The 26,949-nt window shown below is 36.9% G+C and overlaps 1 protein-coding gene across 4 annotated transcripts in view; it reads right to left on the reverse strand.

Annotated features, from left to right (window-relative positions):
• The window catches only part of ATP11C (ATPase phospholipid transporting 11C), a 207,992-nt gene that overhangs the window by 14,328 nt on the left and 166,715 nt on the right, over nucleotides 1-26,949 (reverse strand). For all 4 annotated transcript variants that reach the window (XM_003272595.4, XM_030807339.1, XM_003272596.4 and 1 more), the window contains exons 21-27: nucleotides 22,569-22,671; nucleotides 21,212-21,357; nucleotides 17,063-17,122; nucleotides 9,299-9,426; nucleotides 5,025-5,163; nucleotides 2,852-2,917; nucleotides 322-425 (exon numbers count right to left, since the gene is read on the reverse strand). In XM_003272595.4, the coding sequence (XP_003272643.3) occupies nucleotides 322-425; nucleotides 2,852-2,917; nucleotides 5,025-5,163; nucleotides 9,299-9,426; nucleotides 17,063-17,122; nucleotides 21,212-21,357; nucleotides 22,569-22,671 (746 nt within the window). The remainder of the gene's footprint in view (nucleotides 1-321; nucleotides 426-2,851; nucleotides 2,918-5,024; nucleotides 5,164-9,298; nucleotides 9,427-17,062; nucleotides 17,123-21,211; nucleotides 21,358-22,568; nucleotides 22,672-26,949) is intronic.

Genomic DNA, 26,949 nt, shown 5'->3' on the forward strand with positions numbered 1-26,949 from the left:
AATAACATGAGAGGTTGTGCTGAAAACTACAGTTTCCCTAGAGAGATGTTTACACACCTTCAAATAGAAAGAGTTGGACAGAGGCTACCAAAGGGAGGTCTTCTGAGTGATTTGTGCAGTCTATATACTTGTATTTAAAATCTTACCTGAAATTAGTAGCGCTACCAGCTAACAAGTAACCTTCAGGCCATTAATATTAAAGACATGCCATCTTATATAATTAAAATTTTTAAAGTATAATGAATGCTTACATATATAGTGTACATACACATGTATCTACTTTGCTATTTACATATTGCTCACACATGTACAATTGCTTACCAAATAATTCCTCCCCAGAAGAATGAGAAAAATACATAGAAGGCTAAAGAACCCCAAATCACAAAGTGATTTATCCACGTCCAGAATCGGGTATCCAAGGCAAGCTGAAAAGATACAACACAAAAGATTTCATGATGGTTACAAACTGCACCAGACAATACGCTATGGTATCTGATAACTAGTACACAATGATACCTATGAAAGGATCTAGCTTGGGCCAGGGATCCAGAGAAGAGGGGAACTAAACAGAATCCAGGTTTTTCAAAGAACAAGGGTGAGAAAGCTGAGCTCTGCCCTAAGGCCTCTAAACTCTGGAGTACAGGCTGGAGGTGTGATCAGGCTAAGTAGCTAGTAGCTGTAGGGCTGCAGATATCTCAGTACTGGGGATGGGCAAGGAATGAAGTAATGGTAGTATCTAGGAGGCCCAAGCCCCAAGTCCTCAGGCAATGGCAGCCAGGAAGATGATGGCAAAAGGAGACCTAGCTGGTGGAGGCAGATAAGCTGAAAAGAAGTAGGAGAGGGAAGGGGTAGCTAGAAAGGGCAGACGAACTACAAAACTTTCAAAGGTGTCGTGAAAGCTCAAACACAACAGATGCGAGTCACTAAATGCAAAGGCTCTATACACCTAACATCATGTAGCAATGAATCATGGGTTTGACTATGTAGTGTATCTTTCCAATTGCAAAACTTATATCTAGTCCATTAAATTAATAAAATATTCAGTTAGATTTTAATCTCTTCATGTTTCTGCCAGGACCAATCAATCATGTTTTCAGATTGTGGCATCTGGGGTTTTCAAATGTGATCTAAAAACAAAAGTATGGACTATTTCGCTTGCTTAAAACTTCTGGGTCACATAAGCTAATACCCAGAGCAGTTAATTTTTATAGAGGAGATGGTGTCTCAGTTTTGTTATTTGCTGTGACACCATGGTCATCAGCTCTCTGTTATAGTTTCTCATTTATAAACAGGATGTTGATAACGTTATTAATGTAGCTCAGTCTTGAATTGCTATTCTTCTGGTTGCTAGGGAAAATACTAATATGAATCCAAAGATAATACTAATATTAATCCAAAGAGGAGGGAGTGGAAGTCTCTGAGATACACTTGAAAAACACTGTGAAGGCCATTTGGAAGCCCTGTGGCTATATGCAAGGCCAAGGGAAAAAAGGAGGGGGGAGTTATCCATTTCAAATTATGATACTGTGAGACGTAATAAAAACCGAAAACTAGCATGTATTGAAATGAGCACCATCCTAAGTGCTTTATTCACTAATTGAGTCCTCAAAAAGGGTAGGTGCTACTTCTATCTCGATTTTATAGAAGAGGAAAGTGAGACAAAGAGAGGTAAAGTCACTTGCCCAAGGACACACAGCTAGTAAGTGGCTATACTGAGATGAATTGTAATGTTCTTTAAAGGTCCTAAAATGTTACTGAAATAGATGAATAAAGCAAACATATGTTAGCTCTATCTGGTATAAGAAATAAACCATGAACAAAAATTTAGAGGGAAAGTGAAGAGAGATCCTTTGACAATTATACTTCTGAATTCTGCTTCTAACCCCTGGGCATGCCAGAATTCATTTAAAGGTATTTACTCATGGAACCCATGTGAGGTGTTTATTACTGGAATGACAAAAATAATTTGATTATGTTTTCAACTATAAGAGATTCCCAAATCACGGGCCTCAAGGGTAGCATTCAGTGAGGCTTCACAGAATTATCACATGGCTGCATGTCAATGCCAATGATTTTGCCAAAATTACCTTCCTTTTGTTTACCTACGTTATATTCTTAGGCACTTTATCACTAACATGGGTAAATGTTAATGATGAATACATTTTATATATTTTTTATTTTTTGTGTTTATTTTTAAATTTAAAATATATATATATATATAAATAGAGACAGGGTCTTGCTATGTTGCCCAGGCTGGTCTTGAACTCCTGGGCTCAAGCGATCTGCCTACCTTGGTCTCCCAAAGTGCTGGGATTATAGGCATAAGCCACCAACCTGGCCATCAGTGATGAAAACATTTTACGAGATTTCACTACTACCAAGCTCTTTTTCACATATTATCTTGCTCATATATACCTATTTTAGGCCTGGGGCTCTTAAACAGATGTATAATTTTTAGAAGATTCAAGTACTTAACATAATCACACACACACACTCTCTCTCTCTCGCTCTCTCACTCTCACCCACAGCCTGTTTATATGCCACTTATCATAACGCCTTAAAAATAGCAATAAAGAAGAAACAGATTTTCAACGTAAGTATGGTGTTTGAATTTTTTTAAGTAAAACAAAATAAAGAGGATTACGATATACTGGGAAAAAAATTGATCAAAAATAGTATATAAATACCCAAATCCCTAGCATCATACATATTTTAGTAAGTATTAAGGCAAATACTTGAATAACAACCCATGACAAAAAATAAAGGAGACAAAAAAATGGTATATTAGGATAAGACAAGAAAGTATTACAAAAACAGTATTAAAAAATACATGAATAAGTAAAAATCTAACCTTCAGGGTTACAGTGAATACTAAGACTGTAAAAACAATGGTTCCAAAAGTCCAGTTTCCGTATACCTGAAAAAAATTTAATGTAAATTACATGTACCATGTATATACAAGTATTATCTTAGTATTTTTTCATTTAAAAAAAAAGCCAAGTTGAATCCTGTGTGTAAGTGCCAAATATTTTTGTATGAATTGTTTAGGGAAACAGCTAGTCAGTAAGATCAGGCCACAATGCCAGATTTTCCTGTGATCCAATTTTCACAAACAGGTACACCACGCCTGTGGTTGGTAGGGTTTATTTCTATTACTCCATGAAGCACTGAACAGGGAACTCACTGGTGTGATAAAGGCCAAAGAAAGCAACTACTCTACTAACAGCAATGTTCATCAAAACAAGTCATTTGGATGATTCATGTCTCTTAAGAATTTGATATGGGATTTTCCTATAATATAGAACTAAACCTCTCAAATGAGCAATAATTTATAGACAAATGGATTCACATTTTTTAAATGAGTCTAATTTTTTTGGTTGTAAATACAAGAACTATCAGCATGTGCACATCAAAAAAAAAAAAAAGCAGATACCATGTATAAATCCAAATGATGGCAATGAATGGCATATATGCTTACCAAATGCTGTCAAGATCTGAATGCGTAACATTAAAACAGAAAATGAGATGTAAAAGGTTTTTTCAAAAAAATAAAAACAAAAATTAAGGTTAATAGAAGCAAAAAAAAAAGGATTCACTCAAATCATACATGAGTGTTATGTTTTGTTGCTAAAAGTAATTCATATACTTATTGTAATTTCAGCAAACATTTAGAGGGATGGTGACATATACAGTAAAACCTTATTAATTTGGACTTTATGAACTCAAAATGGGTAATGAATTAAACAGACGCTGAATTGATGCTCTCATGCACCACCTGGAAAGTTTGCTGAGCAAATGAATCACATCAACTATAGGAGAGTATCTGTCTACTTTGGAGCAAACTCCGTTTAAGCAGTAGCCAGCTGTATAAAATCTGTCTGCCAAATAAAACTAAAATAAAAAGTGAAAGTCGCACAATCAGTTGTAAATCTGAAGAGGCCGGGAAATCATAAAATCAAATCCATTCTTCTTACTGATGGGCAAAGCTGACCTGGGAAACTGATGTGATTTTCCCAAGTACTCACAGGATTTAGCCGGACACTCTCTTTGGCAAGTTCTACATGTGACTACTTTAAAGTAGATCTGTGTTTCCCCAACAAGTACTTTGTGGTTAATAATTTTCATGGATTCATACTAAACTGATTTTTGTTAGTCCAAATTAGAGAGGTTTTGACTGTACTGCCTAATTTTAAAGCACCATTCAAGTTCACTGAACCTATTACTTCTGTAACAGCTGTTACCAGGTTCCAGACATAGTGTCCTCAGTAAATTCTTTTTGAACCTTAGCTTTCCTTCACATTATGATTATAAAGAATGAATGACCATAAAAGAAGAATCTCAGAAATAGCAAAGGAGAACTTAGTGAAAGCAGTATGCAAGGTAGTGTTTTTGTTTTCCTATTGTGTGGCTGCAGAAAAAGGCCTCACCTGTCCCCGCCATCAGTAATTTTCTCCTAGAGTACAGCCAGGGCAAAATTACTCCAGTGCAACTGGTCAATGAGATAGTCATGTTCTGGGAAGACATTGGCAAGACCAGAGTAGCCTTTCTGCAGAATACTGTGCTTCCATTGGGAAGAGGAGGGAGAGAAGAGAATTCCTCTCTTCACCTATTGGGCAAACACTCCAAAGATATGGCAGCTACCCGCTTCAGCTCCAAGCATGGAAGGCCACTATGAGTAAAAACTGAATGCAGCCAGGCTTTACTTTAAAATGGGAAAAACTTTCTCACATCAAAGAGCAGGAGTCTGAAGTCCCAAGAACTCTGTTCATCTAGTAAAAATTATAGCCAAGTTAAGGTTCCAGAAAGTTTGCACATAAGCTCTCTAGTTAGCCATGCACACAGGAAGTGATTTCTTATTTCACTTCTATTGTTCTAAAGAAGCTGTGAGAACTAACTACTGTATCTTCAGAAAAAGTGTGTAAAATGATTACTGCTAGAGTATGTACATGACAGATCCAGTGCCTATGGGAAAAAGACAAGCCATGCTTATAATACCAAAAGATGTAATGACAGGTTCTTTTTACCTTTCCATTTTCTGCATCTAGGGATGCAGTCTGAAAAAGAAAGTAAGTCCCAAAGAAGAACACTGTCCCTTCAAAGGCAGCCAGAAATGTCCAATATAAGAAGGGGCCCAACTGTAGCATGGCATTGCCAGAAATTTTCCTATTGAGAAATGGGGGGAAAAAACCATTAGTGAAACTTTTCATTTAAACATACAGTGAAATGTCAAAGGTGGGCATGGAGTGTGACCCTGTTATAATGAAGGGGGCTACCCTTAATGGCCTGACAGATTTTTGGTAAAGGGTCAGACTAAGCCAAAGGCTGACCTTCATGCAATCATCTCCTGACTCAGCCACTGGAGTAAACTCTCTAAACTCTTCTAAATTTTTGGCCACTGACAACAATAACATCAATAATAATTCACTTCCATTTAATGGTACTTATATACCAGGAACTGGGTTCAGAGTTTTATAGACATTATTTTTATCCACATAAAAACATGAGATAGGTATTACTACCACTCACATTTGCTAATAATAAGGAGCCTCAGAAAGGTGTAACACAATGGTGCCCAAACCTTGATGCACTTTGGAATCCCCTGAGGATCGTTAAAAACTACTAATGCCTGGCTGCCATCTTCATTCTGATTTAATTGGCATAAGGTATAACCTGGAGGTCAGGATATTTTTAAAGCCCCCCAGTTGATTTCAATGTGCAGTATAGTCTGGGAACCACTAGTGTAGCAACCGTGCCAAAGTTCACTTGGTAACAGACTGAGCTAATATACAATCCTGGATTGACTTGACTTCAGAGCATATGCTCTCAACCAAGCTACCAAGCTTTCCAAGAACAATTACGATATTTATTTTAATCAAGATTTATTCCTGGAAATTTAACCTTTTTTTAGGTCTTACGGTGCCCTTTATATTTTTCCATCAAGTCAAATAACATGTTTGGAGTTGTATAATGATACTTTGATAAATGGGAGGTGGACAGATTAAGTTTAAATCTGTCAAAAATAGCACAACCTTCTCAGCACAAGTCAGAATGCTAAATAAGGCTACCAATTCTAATGGAGCAGAGCTGCAGAAAAAGATGGGTTGGTGCATGTGTTTCTTTTGGATTCTATTTCAAATTGCTCTTAACATTTAATAAATGATATCTAATTACTCAAATAACATACTTGTCGCTAATACTACCAAGAATGTCACTGGGCTGTACCAAGTAAGAAACACCTTTGCAATATAAATGCAACTGATCCTTGTTCAGTTGGTATTGAGTACTGTGGGGCTTCGTGCACATGGCAATTATGCAACTTCTACCTACTAGGATTTCCAGGTACATGCAGCGATCTGAAACTCAGGGTATGCTCTCTGTCCTAAAAAAATGGCAGAATGAGGTAGCTGCTTCCCAGAAATAAGCTCTCCCTATAGCCAGTAAGTCATGTTTCCAAGGCAACTAGGAACCACAGGTAAGGCACCTCTGTAAAGATCGTTGCAGGCAGTGCCCAACAACTGCCAGCCAGTGTGGCTTTTGACAGTCAAAAGCAGGAAGTAGTTCCTGTCTTTACAGACCATCGATGGGAATTATATCACATTCAGTGGGGGAAAAGAGCAGGAGCAGCATGATATGTTGAATTATAGGTCAGGCTTTCTAGCTGCATTCGAATAAAGAAGCTGTCAAAAACTCAGAATGGGGCAATCAACATGAAGGACAGCATGAGAGAGAATCAAGATCTGGGGAGAGGTTGATGAGCAGCAAAGGCCTGAGCACCTCCATATTATGGTAGGCAGCAGGTATACCAGAACCCTTTCTTTTGCCTTTTAAAGCTGTAGAAGAAACAAATTACACCTGTTCTCTCTATAGAAAAACTACTTCATTTTTTAAATTTCTCTTAAAAATATGAAAACATCCAATTATGTCATTTCACATCCAAGTGTTTGGTAATACCCAAGTCACTAAATCACTAAAGGTAAAATCTATAATACACTACACAATGCCACTGCTAATATTAATTGGCATACTGTACAGAGAGCCATATAGGAAGACCAGGGCTTCATGTTCACAAAAGAACAGAGTAATGAAACTATCTACAGTCTCGTGACAGGCTAAGAGCAGTGTCTTGTCAGAGCAGGCATTCACAACTTGCAAGTATGAGGTCAAAAAGGAAAGCTGCACTTTGGGCTCGGCAATAGGTATGTCATGGCCTTTATTTTTGCATCAGATGTGGCAAGTCTATGCAAAATTCAATAAATCATGACCTACACCTAGCACAGTCACTAAAACCTTATGGAAACCCTTACGATATTTTGTACTCAACAGCTTTTTGCAGATTTTTGACATTCTTAATTTATACAAGTGCTCAGCACAGCCCTGAAGGCTGGAGGAGGGTGTTAGAATAATAAGATTAATAGCTATCGTTGCTTGAAAACTTGTCAGGCACTATTTTTTTTAAGTTCTTTAATACATAGTGGCTCATTTATTCCTCACAAAACCGTTTTGATTAGGTGCTACTGTTGCCCATATATTACTGAAGATGAAACTAAGGCACATTGCAGTAACCTGCGTAAGGTCACCTGGTAAGTGGCAGACGCTTTCAGCCCAGGTGTTAGTCTGAGCTCTTGGTGGGACTGAATGGGAGGAATTCTGCCTACTACTCCTCAAACCCCACTTTAACCAGAGCAACTGCACTATTGGGCTTCACTTTAGAAGTTGTCTGGAAACAACTACAGTTAAAACAATGTTTTAAAACCACTGGCCTGCTGGAAAAAGCACTGGCAAGAGGGTTGAATTCTGATCTTCATTTTGCATCTGGTTGTACCCTGTGTCCTTAGGTAAGTCATTTCTGGGCCCTGGTTCCTTATTTTCAAAAAGAGTGTAGTAGGAGCTGATGCTTGTAAGATTTCTACCAAAGTTCTAATGATTCTCCTCTAGATCTAATTATGCATTTACAACAAATATAGGATCAGCAGAACATGTAAACACCATGAAGATGCAATCAGCAAACTCTAGGCTGGGAGAAATTTTACAACATAAATAATCTGGTTTTGTCCACAAATAAATTGCAAGGTTAACCTACACATTAAAAAAGACTCAGAAAGTATATAAACAAATTGCAATGTGTGGACCTTCTTTAGATCCTGATTCAAATAAGCACGCTTTGAAAAAAATGAGTCAACTGGAGAAATGTGAACATTGACTATTTGATATTAAGGACTTAAGTGATAGGGTATTATTATTTTTAAAAATCCTTATCTTTCAGAGATGCATACTGAAATAACTGTTTTTGAGATTTGCTTCAAAATAAGCCTGTGATAGAGCAGACGGGGTTATCAGTGGAATAGGAATGTCAAGGAATTGAGGGTTGTTGAAGCTGAGTGGTTAGGACAAGCTGAGTGGTTCAAAAACTATTTACATTCATTCATTATATAAATAGCATTCTCTCTACTTTTATGTATGTCTGAAATTTTCCTCAATAAAGACCTTTAAAATGATAAATTTTACAACTGTATAATTCTAACAATTGCTAAATGTAAATTTTATGAGTCATGCTGGTTAAAAAAAAAGTCCCTTAAATTTGTATATCTTCATTTCATACAAATAAACCATCCAAACCTCTCTATTGCACTTGCTACCTACTATTTAGCAATGCTTACAATCTGCTGTAAATTAATATCTTTATCCTTAGCTGTAGGCTACAATTCTAAAAATCCAATTAAATCATAAGTTAAACAACTGGGGCTAGTGCCAAGTCCCCCATCCACAGAGAAAAGCATCCATTTTCAACTGACACAAAATGAATACAAAGGCTTATGAGTCCATTATTTTCTTCAACAGTTTTAGAATGGGGCTAACAAAGGTGGGGTGTGGGGCGGCTAATGCTATGGGTGCAGTTTACATGAGAAAGGGTAATATAACTTCATTGGTTCAATCTACAACAAGTAGGAATCAATATTCTAAACTACGGAAGATCTTTGTGTATGCTTTTTTTTCTTTGCAGTTAAAATATCATGTCTTCCCATGAGACACTAGAACACTATGACAATGTAGCTTTAAGTTGTAGGAATTAGTGACTCTAAACTAAATGTTTCACATATATTCAAGTACAGAACCCACACCTAGGAAATATGTCATTTTCCTGTTGAGCAGTCTGCTTGCAATAGCTAAAAATTCCAAACAGAACCACACAATCATACCACAAACCAAGTGCACAGCTCTGCGTTCTTCCCATCTGCAGATAAAATGAAAACCACAACATTGAAAGTCTTAGGAGGTTTTAACTATATATTTAGCTTACATATACAATCGGGGATCTGAAGTCAGAGTGTCAATGTTGATGTGCTGTTCCAGTAGACTATAGGCCAGGATGGGCAAGGATGTGAAGCAGATATTGTACATTGTAAGGTAAGCAGCATCATACAGTGGCTAAAATGAAAAACAACAGAGGCAAGAAATTTCATGTAACAATCATCTACAAGATGATATTTATGTATGTGAAAAACTAGCTAAAATAAGAAAATTTTACATGCTTTTGGTAGTGGCAAAGGAACCTGTAAATAAGGTCACTGCCTAGTAACTATAAAAAAGAAACTAACAATTGTGATGTGTCACATTAATATACCACCCCTTTAACAGAATCTTATTCAATGTTTACATGCTATAAGCTGCATTTCTAATAGACATTAACAACTTTTCAAGATTGCTCAGTAGCTAAAACTAGCTATTCAGGAGTTACTTCAGCAAAGACCATTAAGTATAAGTGAGGAATCCTTAGAGAAACTAAATATAGGCAGCAGCCAGCCTGTGTCAGAAATGTTTTTGTTAATATTTTACATATTTTTGGTTAGTATTTTCAAGTCCAAATTGTGTAAGTCTTTTCTAACGTCCTCTTCCTGAGAAGTCCCACAGTTCCTCATGGCGTGTGTTCTTCCTTCCTGAACTGAGTAATAAACCTAATTTGATCAACTACAAGTGTGTTCATAGTGGTCTTTGACTGGAGAACTTGGACAATCTTGAGCTCCTATAACAGAACTTGGCATACAAAATCAATCAATAAACACTAGATGAATAAATGAATGAGGACAGACTGGAAGCTGTAACATGTGTAAAGGCCTGCTCTGATATTATAAATCTTCCTCTATTGAAAAAATTTAAAGTATTCTATGAACCTCATTCTGATGAAAGCATTTACATCAGTATTTATCTACACAGTGCTAAAGATTGTCATAAAAACATTTTCTGTGGCCTGAATAAATAATTCCCCATACTCATATGTATTTTTCACATGTATAAATGTAAATGTCCCTTAATAAAATGCATTTAACTATGACACAAATTAACAAAATAATGTATTTTCAATCAATGGCTACTAAAGATAATTAATATCATAATGGAGACTGACTCTAAAAGGCTGGGAATTACTTGAATGGTGCATTAGTTAGTTCACTAGTTGACTTCAGAACATTTACTGAGTGCCTACTAAATGACAAGTACTAGGGACAGAGACGATTCATCCCCTATCCACCAGGGTGTTCAAATTCTAGATGGAGAGGCAGAATGAGAGGTACACACGTTGCTGGGGAAACTCAGAGGAGGGACTACAACTCTGGCTGGCAGGAGAGACAAAGCAAATGATAATGGATGCAACATTCTCCATGAAGTTAAAAGACACTTCCAATATACTTTCTATAAACAAAGATTTAAGCTCAGCAAAGATATTCCACTGAATTAAAAAGTACAAAAAAAAAGATGTTGCATTTCTTTTTCTTTTTAAAGGAGAGGACAGGTCCGTGGCACATAACACCACATTTTCTTTGGAAATTACTCATTTTCACTAATGAGTAAATTAAAAAAAATACAACTCAGATTGACTGGTGTGTAATTTAGTCTTGAATTTCATTCAAACAAAAGCAGCATCAATCTACTTTTGTTTCACTACGGTACTTTAAAATCACATGACAGATAATTGTAATTCTTAGGTACATAATTAGAAGAGACAGAATATCCCCAAAACAAACAGATATAGTTGATAATACTGGTTTTTTTTTTTTTTTTAATGAAACCTGTTACAATGTCTTCTTTTCATTAAAAAAAAAAAAGACATTTAGTATCCTAGTTTTGCTAAAGAAAGGGAAGCTTTTTGTGTAAAGAATCTGAATCCTGGTCCATTTCTACATTCTTTATAGTCCTCCTTGCAAGTTCCAGAGGATGCCTAATGTGCTTCTGGACTGAAAAAGGCTGACTACTCACAGGTACTCCAAAGATATTTGCAATAAAGGTTGCTACATTCAGCACTAGCACAAAACCAAAATCAAAAATAAAGATTTTGCACACCACATTACCTCCTGAGCTCTCCTGGTACACTTTTACCTTCCTTTTACCTAGTACACTTTTCCTTTAAGATGTCCACGTTATTCCTTCCCTTACCTCCAGGTCTCTGCCCAAATGTCACCTCATCAGAGACCTTTTCAGATGTCTAAAACGGCAGCTCTCTCTCTCCCAATCACACTCTATCCCTTTATTATGCTTTCTTTTTTCCATCATAGCATATATCAGTACCCAACGTAATATATTTGATTGTTGTCTTTCACCCTATCACTACACACTGCAAGTTTCCTGGGGGCAAGGAAGTTTGTTTTGATCACTGCAATGTTCTCAGCACTTAGCCTGGCACAAAGTAGGCAATCAAGAAATAGTTGCCAAATGAATGAACCTACCAGTTGAGGAACGGAAGGAGCAAAACATCAACTCCTATGGAACCATAAGCAGTTAAGGTAATCTAAGAAGACTGAAGACAATCCACGGTTTAAATCTCAGCTGGTTTTATAAGGAATAAGTCCTTTTTCCCCTAAAACTTGTGCTTGGTAAACATGTTTTAAAAGGATAATAAAGCAACAGACTCCTTTCAAAATGAAAACAATATTTCCACCAGAACAAGCCAACTTACCTTTAGCACACTGCTACACATTAGTTAAGAGAATTTCAAATATACTTTTAATACTTGCATCCATCCAAGAAAGTAAGGAATTAGCAACATTTTGCTCAATAGCAATTTAAATGTTCAAGAAAAACAGATTGATCAGAACTTACGAAACTCTCTAATACTATTAATTTTGAATACAAGAAGATTGATGGCACTTCTGAAAACTGCAAGATGCTTAATTTATAATGAAAGATTACCTGTTTAACTGGCACTACTGGGCTAATGACATGGCACTGATGTAAGAGACAGCATACCAAATAGTAAACAGGCAAATTCAAGAGAAAGAGAACAGTCATTCCCATTGAGAAGAATGCATTCTCTTAAAAATACTGCCAAAGAGACTTCAACACCCTACTGGCAGAATGAGACAGATCACTGAGGCCAAAAATTAACAAAGATATTCAGGCCTTGAATTCAACATGTGACCAAATGGACCTAACAGACATCTACAGAACTCTCTACCCCCAAAGCAACAGAATATACATTCCTCTTATCGCCACATGGCACATACTCTAAAATCGACCACACAATCTGACATAACAATCCACAGCAAATTGAAAAAAACAAAAACCATACCAACCATACTCTCAAACCACAGTGTGATAAAAATAGAAATGAATACTAAGAAAATCACTCAAAACCATACAACAACATGGAAATTAAACAACCTGCTCCTGAATGATTTTCGGGTAAATAATGAAATTAAGCGAAAATCAAGAATTTCTTTAAAACTAATGAAGAACAAAGATACAACATACCAGAATCTCTGGGACACAGCTAAGGAAGTGTTAAGACGGAAATTTATAGCACTAAACACCCGCATCAAAAAGTTAAAAAGAGGGCCGGGCACAGTGGCTCAAGCCTGTAATCCCAGGAATTTGGGAAGCCAACACAGGCAGATCATTTGAGGTCAGGAGTTCAAGACCAGCCTGACCAACATGGTGAAACCCTGTCTCTAATAAAATACAAAAATTAGCCAGGTGTGGTTACAGGCACCTATTCTCAGCTACTCGGGAGGCTGAGGCAGGAGAAATCACTTGAACCCAGGAGGTGGAGGTGGCAGTGAGCCGAGATCACGCCACTGCATTTCAGCCTGGGTGACAGAGCAAGAGAAAAAGAAAGAAAAGAAAGGGAAAGGAAAGAAAAGAAAAAGAAAAGGAAACGAAAGAAAGAAGTTAGAAAGAGGTCAAATTAACAACCCAACATCACAACTAGAGGAACTACAGAAACAAGAGCAAACCAACCCCAAAGCTAGAAGAAAACATGAAATAACCCAAATCAGAGCTGAACTGAGGGAAACTGAGATGCAAAAAACCATACAAAAGACCAAGAAATCCAGGAGATGGTTATTTGAAAAAATTTAATAATATAGATAGACCACTAGCTGGACTAATAAAGAAAAAAAAGAGAAAATTCAAATAAACGCAATCAGAAATGACAAAGCAGATGATACTATAGATACAACAGAAATACAAAAACCCTGAGAGACTACTATGAACATTTCTATGCATACAAACTAGAAAACCTACAAGAAACGGTTAAATTTCTGGACATATACAACCTCCCAAGACTGAACCAGTCAGAAAACCAGAGATTTCCTGAACCCCTGAAAAGACCAATAATGACTTCCAAAACTGAACGGTAATAAAAAGTATACCAATCAAAAAAAAGCTCAGGACCAGATGGAGTCAGAGACAAATTCTACCAGATGTATAAAGAAGATCTGTAGCATTCCTACTGAAACTATTCCAAAAAATTGAGGAGGAGGGACTCCTCCCTAAATCATTCTATGAGGCCAGCATCATTCTGATATGAAAACCTTGGCAAAGACACAACAACAACAACAAAAAGAAAACTTCAGGCCAATATCCTTGATGAAGATAGATGCAAAAATACTCAACAAAATACTAGCAAACTGAATCCAGCAGCACATCACAAAGCTAATCCACCATGATCAAGCAGGCTTTATCACTAGAATGCAAGGTTGGTTCAATATCTGCAAATCAATAAATGTGATTTATCACATAAACAGAACTAAAAACAAAAACCACATGATCATCTCAATAGATGCAGAAAAGGTTTTCAATAAAATCCATCATGTTAAAAACTTTCAACAAACTAGGCATTGAAAGAACATTCTTCAAAATAGTAAGAGCCATCTAAGAAAAACCCATAGCCAACATCACACTTAACAATCAAAAGCTGGAAGCATTCCCTCAAAAACCAGAAGACAAGGATGCCCTCTCTCACCACGCCTATTTAACATAGTACTGGAAGTCCTAGCCAAAGCAATTAGGCAAGAGAAAGAAATAAAAGGCATCCAAATAGGAAGACAGGAAGTCAAACTATCCCTGTTTGCAGACAATATGATTCTGTATCTAGAAAACCTCATGGTCTTGGCCCAAAAGCTCCTTGACCTGGTAACTTCAGCAAAGTTTCAGGATACGAAATTAATGTATAAAAATCAGTAGCAAACCTATACACCAACAACATCCAAGCTGAGAGCCAAATCAGTAACATAATCCATTCACAATAGCCACAAAAATAATGAAATGCCTAGAAATACAGCTAACCAGCGAGGTGAAAGATCTTTACAACGAAAATTGCAAAATACTGCTCAAAGAAATCAGAGATGACACAAACAAATCGAAAAACATTCCATGCTCTTGGACAGGAAGAATCAATATTGTTAAAATGGTCATACTGCCCAAAGCAATTTACAAGTTCAATGCTATTCCTATCAAACTACTAATTACATTCTTCACAGAATTAAAAATATTTTAATATTCATATGGCACTAAAAGAGCCCAGATAGCCAAGGCAATCCTAAGCAAAAGGAACAAAGCTGGAGGCATTACATTACCTGACTTCAAACTATACTACAGGCTACAGTAACCAAAACAGCATGGTACTGGTACAAAAACAGATCAATGGAACAGAATAGAGAGCCTGGAAAAAAGGCCACACATCTATGACCACGTGATCTTCAACATAGCTGACAGAAACAAGCAATAGGGAAAAGAATCCCTATTCAATAAATGGCACTAGGATAACTTGCTAGCCACAAGCAGAAGATTGAAACTGGACCCGTTTCTTAGGCCATACACAAAAATCAACTCAAGATGGATTAAAGACTTACATGTAAAACCTAAAACTATAATCACCCTGGAAGATAACCTAGGATATACCAGTCTGGACATAGGAGCTGGCAAAGATTTCATCACAAAGATGCTGAAAGCAATAGCAACAAAAACAAAAACTGACAAATGTTACCTAATAAAGAATTTCTGCATACAAGAAGATGACTATCAACAGAGTAAACTGACAACCTACAAAATGGGAGAAAATATTTGCAAATGATGAATGTGACAAATATCTAATATCCAGCATCTATAAGGAGCTTACATAAATTTATAAGCAAAAATCAAACCACCCCATTAAAAAGTGGGCAAAGGACACGAACAGACACTTTTCAAAAGACATACACGCAGCAAACAAGCATATGAAAAAACGCTCAACATCACTAATCATTAGAGAAATGCAAATCAAAATAAAAACGAGATACCATCTCACACCAGTCAGAATGGCTATTATTAAAAAGTCAAAAAAGTAACAGATGCTGGCAAGGTTACAGGGAAAAGGGAACACTTGCAGAATGCTGGTGAGAATGTAAATTAGTTTAGCCATTGTGGAGAGCAGTGTGATGATTCGTCAAAGACCTTAAAACAGAATTACCATTCAACCCAGCAATCCCATTACTGGGTATATACCCAAAGGAATATAAATTATTCTACCATACAGACACATATACACGTTTACTGCAGCATTCTTCGTAATATCAAAGACATGTAATCAACCTAAATTCCCATCAATGGTAGACTGGATAAAGAAAATGTGGCACATATATACCACGAAATACTACACAACCATAAAAAAGAATAAGATCATGTCATTTGCAGCAACATCGATGGAGCTGGAAGCCATCATCCTAAGCAAACTAATACAGAAACAGAAAACCAAATACAGCATATTCTAACTTTTAAGTGGGAGCTAAACAATGAGAACATATGGACACAAAGAAGGGAACAGACACTGGAGTCTACTTCAGGGTGGAGAGTGAGAGGAGGGAGAGGATCAAAAAGCTACCCATCAGGTACTATACTTTTTACCTGGGTGACAAAATAAACCGAACACCAAACTCCTGTGGCATGAGTTTACCTATATAAACCTGCACATGCACTCCTGAAACTAAAAGTAAAAAAAAAAAAACAAATACTGCCAAAGAATTAGAAAAAAATCACTTCCTACCAGGAGGAACCAAGAAGAATACATAAGTGTATTCATAAGTGTACTTTGTATTCACAGAAGCATATATAAAGCTTGCCTTTGAAATTTAGAAACTTAACACCTATGGCAATGTGGTAGCTCAGTTGGGCAAAATCACTGAACTTCTCATAGATTAATTATAAAATTTCTGAGTCACTGAGTATTATAGCTCCTGTATTTCGCTATACCTCCCACTAGAAGCAATGCCAAATCCATTTCAGTTTTTAAAACAAAGATGCCTCGCCATCCTACCACTTATGTATTAAGTTAATATATAGCATATTCCTTATGTAATACATGTTCAGAAAACAATAGAAAGCAAAACATCTATAGCTGCTTTACGTAATCCAAAGCTTTCTCTAGGAATCACAGGTTCTTGGATAGCTTAAAGATTAATGCTTTTCTATAAAACTAACCTGAGAGTCTGCAAAGTTGGGAGATTTCATTTGATGAAATATTAAACTATAACATTTAGAATTATGAAACACATTTTATACATTGATAAAAAGAAAAAATTCAAAATACTCTTTTTAATGTTATCACAACTCCAACAGGATGTACCAAAAGCATTTCAAAATGAAGGTAACAATAAGAAAACTAGTAAAGCAAAGACATAAACATTTGCTGTTGTCAAAACCAAGAGTTCATTTTACTTTGTACATACATCTCTAATCTCTAGAAATCTAATATATAAGGGTAATTTATTAACAGCAAATGTAAACTACATTATAACGAATAACTTGAGAAACAAACCTGTTGTGAGAATCCACAGAAGAACTGGTACAAAAACTGTGGCAAAATGAAACAAAGGTTCTGAAAAAAAAAAATTAGATAAGGATTAACATTTTCACTTAATCAACTTGCTAAACTAAAATGGGAAACTATATTCCAAATAGTTTATAATTATTCCTAAATCCTTCTAATGTCAGAATGCAATAAACCTCTATTCCACAGACATAAGGAAACAACTAAAACAATGATTAATTCATATTAAGGCCAACTTTTGCCCTATCAAGGCAGAAGAGGATCTTATTTACTTTATGAGACTGTTGCTGTCCTTCTTCCAGGAAATAAATGAGCTCATCCAATATGAACACCTAATGATACTGTATCTTTAACACCAATTAGATTTGCAAATCATATAGTAGACTGACAATGCTGTAAGTATACATTTAAAGTCAATTAATGCCAATAAATAGTTGGGAAATTGTTATAGATTATGTTGACACTAACAATTATCAACTAACGCTTTAATGCCTTTATTACTACCTCATCAAACAATCAACACATCATTACTGAGCATCTACTACACACAGAGGTGGCACACAGATGATAACAAAAAGAGTCAACTTCTTTTTCCTAAGTCAGGGCTCCCCCACCCCTCCCCAGAGGCTGCACAGCAGGAGGTGAGCGGCAGGCAAGTGAGCATTAGGGCCTGAGGTCCCTGGTGCCAAAAAGGTTGGGGACCACTGTCCTAAGGGACTTATTATTTAATTTGAGAAATACTAAAAAGACAAGCAGAAAAGAAACATAAGCTGGGAATTCATAAGGTAATAAAAGCTACTAAGTGTGATTATAAAACACTGAAATTAATGTCTTTAAGCAAAACTACCAGAACTAGAATTTTCAAGTAAGTGCTATCCTTCAAAGCAGGCTGTGAGCTTCCTTGCTGTTACTTGGTCATGATGTCTCTGAACTTCTCTTCAAGAAGCCCCTTCAAGAGCCCACTTTCCAGTCATGCCAGAAAACCAGTCTCCTCCCTTCTATCAGCTAATCCTCCAGAATCAGCTCTAGGAGACTTGAGACTGTTTTTAAAAATCAAATGCAACCTCAAAAGATGAACATCTACCACAGCTGAGGATATTTCGATCAATGTACTACTGGTTCTGGAGGATGTTTCTAAAGAAATGAGCTCAACATGTTTTGAATCGCCCCTGCAGCATGAGTCAGAGCTCCCAAGGTCATCACCTGGAAAAGCAACACTCACTTATTACATTATCAGTTCTGGTACAATGCAAAATATAGTCCATAGTATTTTTAGAGTCACAGTTTATGAAAAAAATAAGTGTTCTGAGGTTGAAGCAGGGAGAGCTCAGTGGGGATCATGGGGTTGCTTCATGAGAAGGGAGAATGGGTATCTACCTCACCCACCAGAATGTAAGTCTCATGAGAAAAGGGACACTGCCTGTCTTATTCCATGGTGTATCCTCGAGCACCTAAAACAGGCCTTGGCACATGGTAACACATTTAAAATACATTTGTTCACTGATTGAATAAAGAACTTAGAACTCGAACTATGAATAAAGATGAATAGGACATGTTGATGGCAGGAACCAAGGCAAGAATGTATATTATTTTAAACTTATATGGTAAGACAGGGTCACACTGCGGGGTGCATTAAAAGCCACACTAAAGCTGAGACGGTGGAGAGTAAAGGTTCTAAGGGACAAGCTGAAAAGTAGCATTCTTTAAACACTAATCTAGTTGAATTATGTAAGGAGGATTAAATGGAGAAACAGAAGGCAGGAAGACCTGTCACTGAAGTACTCCAGAAGTGGGCAATAACAATTTGAAGATGCAATGGCGAGAAGATGGAAATACTTCTTAGCTCAGCCAAATAGTTGAAAATTTTAGAAATCCTCTTGGCACAAAAGATAGTAATAAAAAAGAAATACTGCTGAGTCAGTAACCAAGATGATAATGGGCCTAGAGATACTAACAAAGACAGAGGATATCATCTACATAAATAACCACTGGTCAACATTTGCCATTTTAACGCTTGTTTTGTTCTCCTTAACAGAGCATTCCTTCCATCTGGTGGCAGTTGCTTAAATTGCAGGCCAAAACTCAAAAGAGGCAAAATAAGCCTCTGAAATAGGTTCAGATTACTAGGCAGATCTGTATGACAAATCTTCAAGGGATCTCCTACTAGGTGAAGGTCAAGAGAGAATAACCCTTTATTTCCATGGGCTGCTGTTACTGGGTGCAAGGCCCAAAAGACCCTAACTGTGACACATAAAAAGTCCTGGATTTGGAGTAAATGAATCTATGGTGGAACATCTAGCTCCATCACCTCCTGGATGGAAAGCCAAAGGCAAGTTATACCATCTCTCTGAGCTCTACTTTCCATGTATTTTAAATGGAGATAATACTACTTGACTCATAGGATGTTTGTGAGGATTACCTTTTTTAAAAAGTGATTTTGTGAACTCGCAAAATACCTTACACATATTGGATTACCATCATCACTATCATCATTTTCCTCCTCCACAGTGTTTGGCCTGGCTACCAGCAGATACTGGCTACCAGGGTCTTAGAAAATTTGTGAAACTGGGTTCATAGTTCTATAAATGTATATTTTCTTTAAATACAAAGTTAGTAAGAAAGACCTAGGGTTGACTATAGACAACTGACACACAAAATCAGGTGCTGAGCTTTAACTCTTATAAAATATAGGGTATGAAATTCAAATATCATAACTACTTGAATTACATACTAAATACTATATGATTCGAGTAGTTGGAAGATGCACTAAATACTCTACTTACAAACTAGAATCTAAATAAGAAATTTGGTAAATTCTATTCCCTGGTAGACAATAACAAGTATGCAGACTCAGTCTAATGTATACGCTAATGCTTGGTGATAAAAAGGAAACCAAGGTATTGTTGAGGAAACTACTTCAGTGTCCAATATTGGGGATTTGCAATGTTGCACAATTATCATGTTTTGGAAGAATATTAAATTGAGTGAGAAAAATGTTCACAATATAAATTAAGTGAAAAAGGCAAAGTGCAAAGCAATATGTATTACACCAATAGGTACAAGGTTTCTTTTGGAAATGATAGAAAAGTTTTAGAATTAGACAATGATGATGGTTGCACATCATAGTGAACACACTGTAAGTCACTGAATTATACACTTTAAAATGGTGAATTTTAGGCCAAGCATGGTGGCTCAAGCTTGTAATCCCAGCACTTTGAGAGGCTGAGGGGGGGCAGATCACTTGAGGTCAGGAGTTCGAGGCCAGCCTGGCCAACATGGTGAAACCCTGTCTCTATTAAAAACACAAAAATCAGCCAGGTGTGGTGGCATGTGCTACTCGGGAAGCTGAGGCGTGAGCATCATTTGAACCCAGGAGGCAGAGGCTACAGTGAGCCGAGATCGCGCCACTGCACTCCAGCCTGGGCAACAGAGTGAGACTCTGTCTTTAAGAAAATTTTTCTTTAAAAAAAGGTGAATTTTGTTAAATTATATCTCAAAAAAAATTCTAAAAACCTCTATGTAGTGTATAGTGTATAAAAGTATAAAAAAAAAGTACATATGTTGATTTATATAGACAAAAGACCAGCAAGGTCACTTATCAAAATGTTACCACTGGTTCTCTTGGTTAACATGCTTATAGACAATTATAAATGACTGCAAAAATTTCACTTTAGAAAATTTTTATTTTTGTAGAGACAAGGTCTCATATTATTGCCCAGGCTGGTCTCGAAATCCTGACCTCAAGTGATCCTCCCACCTTGGCCTCCCAAAGCACTAGGATTAAGGAATGAGCCACTACCAAGCCAAAATGTTCTATTTTTTGATTGGTGTGATGGTTACAAGGATGTATACATTCAGCAAAACTCATGGAACTGTACATTTTTGATGAATACACTTTATTGTATTTAATTTATATTTCAATAAAGAGGGCTTAAAAATTCCTATCAAATATTTTGCATCAAAAGGCATTTCTGGTTTCTGATTCATCCAATAGACCACCTCTGCTTTGTTAAGACTGCAAATTTCAGTATGAGATATCAAAAGCAGCATAAAAAAAAAAGGAAGAACAAAACCATGACCAAGCTGAGCCAAGGCTGGATTAAAAACAAATTAAATTACATATAGTTTATCACATACCTTATAGAAGAAGTACTGTACAAGGTGTGCTATTCTCACATAATATAGATGTCCATGAGCCAATAGCAGTTTCTTTAAGTGTTTAAACTTTGGAACAGAATAATCGCTATTCCTAGCTGCTTGGCGACCTTCTTTGCCTTTAATACCTAAAAGAGAGTATCTCTATACGGTGAGCATTTTCTAGAATAAATGACTCCCTGATTTATCTTCATAGTTTCAACTTGGTTAAATGTTATAGTTCAATTCTATCATTTAGTTTTCCTTTTTAAAAAACCAAAAGAGCTTTCTTTAACAGTGACACTGAGACTTACCAAATAATTTAACTAAGTTTAACTGGTAACTCCCTATTTGTAATACAGTATACAACAATTAAATAGAATCATTATTTCAATCATTACAAGGCAAAAATTATCTGAAGGAAAAAAATTCAACTTAAAAATAATTAAGTCACTCAGTAAGTGCTTAATTGTGTATGACGCTAGACTAGGTGCTATATATTAAGGGAACTCAGAAACCTGGGGTTTGTGGTCTAGGAGCTCAATGAGAAGACAGTGAAATTCTTTCATGAATGAAACCCTGACTAGCAGCGCAAGGGTTCTATGAGCTCAAGCAGCTTTAGGCCATTTGACATTTGGATAACCAATGAGTAGTACGTAAAGTTGCACAAGAAATAGGAATACTTCCAAATGAAAAGAATAATTTGGGAACCTAAACTGCAGTACAATAATTCCCAAGATATGAATTCCATATCTGGCCCCACCACCCTGCCAAAACAAACAAACTAGCTAACTAACTTGCTGGGGAGTTAGTTGTGTTGCCTAATAGCAACCAGAGAAGGGAAAAAAATGGTACAGGTGGTAGAAAAGCTGTTGTTGCACGTCAATATATAAATTCAACACTACAGCCCAAACCACCCATTAATACTGCCATGTTGAAAAACAGCCAACCAATTATCATTTCTTAGCCCCAAACAGTTGAGATCTCAAAAGATATAGTACAGCAACATAAGCAGGCGGTCTGGCCAGGGGCAGAAAATCAATAAAAATTTCATGCATGCTGTCAAAGTAAGAGCTAAACAATCAACTGTGCTGCCAGTAGCTTTGGGAAATTCACTCTACTTGGCTAATTGAAAAATATCCCTTAACTTTGTTACACTGCTACATTTCTACCACGGGGTAGGACCTTGGGATGGACACGTTGCATGATCATTTGAGGCCTTCATTTAATTAACAATTATCATTCCAAAATTCAAATTCAAGATGAGTAACCAAAACAGTCACTCTAGAATGTAAGACCACACTACCTAAAAGCAATACTGATACTTTTCACAGATGCCATCTCATTAGATGTATCTTACCTATTCCCACATGGGATTCCAAGATCATACTAACATCATTGGCACCATCACCTATCGACAGAGTTATTGGGCTGCCTTTTAAATTCTTCACCATTCTGACAATCTAAATATTAAATACAAAAGAGGTGTAAAAAACGTCAAAGAAGAATGGAAGATTGGACTACTTTAGGGGTTTATGCGTCATTCACACTTGTAAATAGCGGCCTTGCAAACAGAAAGGTAGTTTGTACATATACAGTCATCCCTCAGTATCCTTGGAGGACTGGCTCCAGGACCCTTGTAGATACCAAAATCCTCCTGCATACTTTAAATCATCTCTGGTTACTTTTAATACTTAACTACAATGTAAATGCTATGTAAATAGCTGCCATACTGTATTGTTTTAAAATCTGTATTATTTTTATTGTTATACTGTTTGTTGTTTTAGTTTTATTCTAATATTTTCAATCCACAGTTGTTTGGATCTGTGGATGCAGGACCCATGGATACAGAGGGCCAACTGTAATACGTACAATAGTGTCAAATTCACAGATGCAGACGAACACAGCCATTCAAAATGTAACACCAGCACCCACTTGTCCTAGTTCTGTGCATATATGAACTATCAAAAACTTTGCCTCTCATGCATATTAGAGGTCAATACATTTCCTTCTTTTTGCATTGCATCATGTGTTCTTTCAGATCAGATGTTGAATGTGTGACAGTAGAAGCCAGAAAGCTGATTTGGGGTAACATACATAGGGCCACCAGAACCAAGTAGGAAGTCAGAGAACAATGTTTTTGGTTACTTTCTACTCTCTCCTCCCTGCTGACACTCTCACCTTCCCTAGGAGCACATCAACCCTTATTCCAACTTACCTAATGTTAAATTCTTGCACCTATCTGGCTGCCAACTAAACTTCAATAAATCTCTCGCTGCTCAATATGGTCTGACCTCTCCTATGAGTAGCTGTATTTTAAAAGAGGTACACTAAAGGGGTTGACATTTGCAGAAAGATGTTCCAGATATGTGTACAAAGCCTGTCACTATTCCCTGAGTGTTTCTTCAAGATGTATAAATGATACTGTGTAGTTCAGTGCCATGTTCATAATAGGTACTGAATAAAATGTTCATCCTTGGTATTAAAATACTTCTGCCTTGGGGTTCTCCAAAAACCTCCTGGCAGAGTTACTTTTGTGGGAAGTGCATTGGGTGATCAGCTGCCTTCCTACCCTATGTTTTAGATAATCACTGACGTGGCAAGCCACAAAACCCCTTGGAATCTAGCGGCTTAAAAAAACTTAAATAATTTAGTAGCTAAATAATGCTTTGCAAAAATACTGTCCTCACAATTGTTCTGACCAGTTAACATAAATAAAATCCATTTTCAACATAACTGAAGTGATGAAAAATAATTCATGAGGCTAAGGCACCCTGCAGTTATTTCTTTAAATAGAATTCAATCAGGTTTTAGTTGTATTAAACAGTACAAAAAACCCCACATCCAATTCCACTTAACACAAAAATGATGTGACTATGAAATGACAGCTTCCCCCAATCCCTCCCCTCAACTTCGTTCTTCTTAAAAACTTTACAGAAGACTGCCAGAAATAACCTGTAAGTGAAAGAATAAAAGACAAAATTAAAGAACCCAAACTAAATGTGTTTTTAATAGGCTACAATAATGATTAACTAAGTGCACCTGTTATACTGTGTGCAGTAATGATTTGCACCTCAAGGAAAAAATACGCACCCAAGGTTTAGGGAAGGCAATAAAATTATCAAGGATGACAGCTTCTGCATGAAAACATAAGACTAAAAAGAGTAAAACCCTCCACTGTAGAAAGATAAAAGGATATACAATCATGGACCATAAAATCATGAAGGGATTTAGATTCATAAACATGGACTTCTTCACTCAGCCCTAGATCAACTGGATTAAAACCTCTTCAATCTCTAGGATAGCTTCATGAAAAAAAATAATTTTACCAAAATACTATCTATTCATCAACTATAATAGCTTGCTTTATATTGTATACAGGAATGTGCTAAGAGCCAAAACAGATATGAGGTTTCATCACACACCTTAAAAAGCATATAAATGAAGTAGTAGAGTTAGGTCATGAGTACAAGAATATTAGATAAGCAGATTAACAATACAAGGTAACAAAATGTAGCATCTGTGCAGGAATGCATGATATTGTCATCCACATAAGAAGGCCTAGGATGTCAGAGAAGGGAGAAGATACCATACATGCCAGAGTGATCAGAAATTTTACAGAAGAGTGATTTGATCTAAATCATGAAATATTAGTAAGACTTATATAGATGAGAAAGAAAGAAAGGAGTATTCCAGAGAAAGGGACTAGCATATCCAAGAGCACATAGCCAGATAAATACAGTAAATGCTGACAGAATGGATCTGGCTTGCCCAGATCAATTGCAATTTTCATATAGGGGACATGGACAGAAAGTATCTGGAGCTAGTTCAACAGCAGGGTGTAGGAAGAACCGGAGGAGAGCAAGATTGTGGGCAGAGATAAGTTAGGTGGCTAGTTCCAGGAGTTCAATGAGCTATTGAAAGGCCTAGCCCTGAAAGGTTAAAGAAAGGAATAGATGGAAAAGACAATGTAATAAGAAACGGACAAAATTTAGTGACTAAGACTACAATGAAAGAGTAATGTATGTGGTAGGTGGGAAGGCAACACAGGTTTCAAGGTTTTGAATCTAGAAATCTGGAAGTACACTGAGGTCAGTCATAGAAAAAGAAGATGCCAAGGAAAATGATGGTTGGACTCTAGAGAAGTCAGATTTGGGGTGATAATGCCACACCCAAGAATATGTGTTTGGGAAACAGCTGAAAAAGTAAAGTAGATCACCAAATATTTGGATTGGAGATAGTGACTTGAATATCACATACATAAACATGACAGCTAAGTATGTAATATCCTGCAAAAAATAACTATAGCGACAGAAATAAAATAGAATGAGGACTAAACCACAAGTGGTGGCATAATTAAGGTGGAAGCAGCAGCATGGGGTCAGGAATTCATATACCTACCTGCCTGGCAGTGAAGCAGTCAGAACCCAGGTGAGCAATTTGAGCAGCATACACTGAATGTAAGGGAAAAAAAGAGATCGCTTTTGCAGGAAAGGCTCTGACTAAGGGGACAGATACTTTTGAATAGTGTATTCTGGTTGGATCTGATTCCCAACCTGGGGCCAAGAGAGGTTTTCAAGATTGAAGAAAAGAAAGAAGAGCCTCTGATTGCAGTGGGGGCTGAGAGCTAGAAGGCAGACAGAAGAAATGCCTCAAATATGATGGGCACTGTGTGCTTTGTGTGTGTGTGTGTGTGTGTGTGTGTGCGCGTGCGTGCACACGCACACGCGCGCACAGTATGTAAAAGAAAAGCCACAGACACAGCCATCCCCTTGTTTAGAGCAAGTGGTTAAAGAATATGATGAAGCAAGACTAACACATATGAAAGAATATCCTATAGCATATATGGAAATGAAAAAGTAGGTAATGGAGACTGTTAAGTTTCCTTGTACCTAGTGAATACAAAGAAGCAAGGTGAGGCAATTTGGACTGGAGGAGCTGAAAAAGAAAGCATGTAGGAGGTGGCCCTTCATCTAGGTTTCATTATGAGTAAAATTTTTGTTAGGCCAGGGGAATTCAGAGAGAATGCCAGATGAGGAAATGATGTGACGAAAGTTTTGAAAGTTGCCCTGAGCATGACATATGGAAGACCACGGAAGAACAACCAACAGGAGTGGAGAATGTACACCAGAGAAAGGAGTGACAGTGGACACAAAGTACAAAATATGTAGAGACATGTTAAGGGACAATAGTGGGGAGCTCCAGGCGCCACATTCAGTCAACTGCCCTTCATCCTAAGGGACTATGAAACTACTGAAAGTGTCCAAAAAAGAATATATGATAGGAGGAGTTGTGTTTTAACAAGATTAATTTGGGAGTGTGGAGAGATTAAAAATGGATGGGTGTAAGCAAAGAGACCAGTGAGGAGACTAAATCAAATAGTCTATGTGTAAAGTCATAAAGGCTTGGACTAGTTGGGCAGTAAAAGGTTTTGAAAGATGGCATCAAAATGAGAGCTATGACAAAAGGTAGGACCAACAGGACATGGTGACTATAAATAGAGGGAGAGGAGAAGGATCAAAGGTAGTTTTGAAACATAGGGAGCAAGAGAAAAATGGCACCGGTAACAAGAACAATATAAAAGAAAAACCAAACTGGTCTGAGGAAGAAAATTTTAAGATCTGTGTTGGACACTAGAATTTTTGTGACAGTAGGGAATCCATATATAGCTGTCCAGCAGACAGGCAGAAATAGAAGACTTAATGTCAAGAAAAAGTCAGGGGCACACATTTATCAATGGG

The sequence above is a fragment of the Nomascus leucogenys genome, chromosome X (genome assembly GCF_006542625.1).
Source record: "Nomascus leucogenys isolate Asia chromosome X, Asia_NLE_v1, whole genome shotgun sequence".
NCBI classification, from domain to species: Eukaryota; Metazoa; Chordata; class Mammalia; order Primates; family Hylobatidae; genus Nomascus; species Nomascus leucogenys.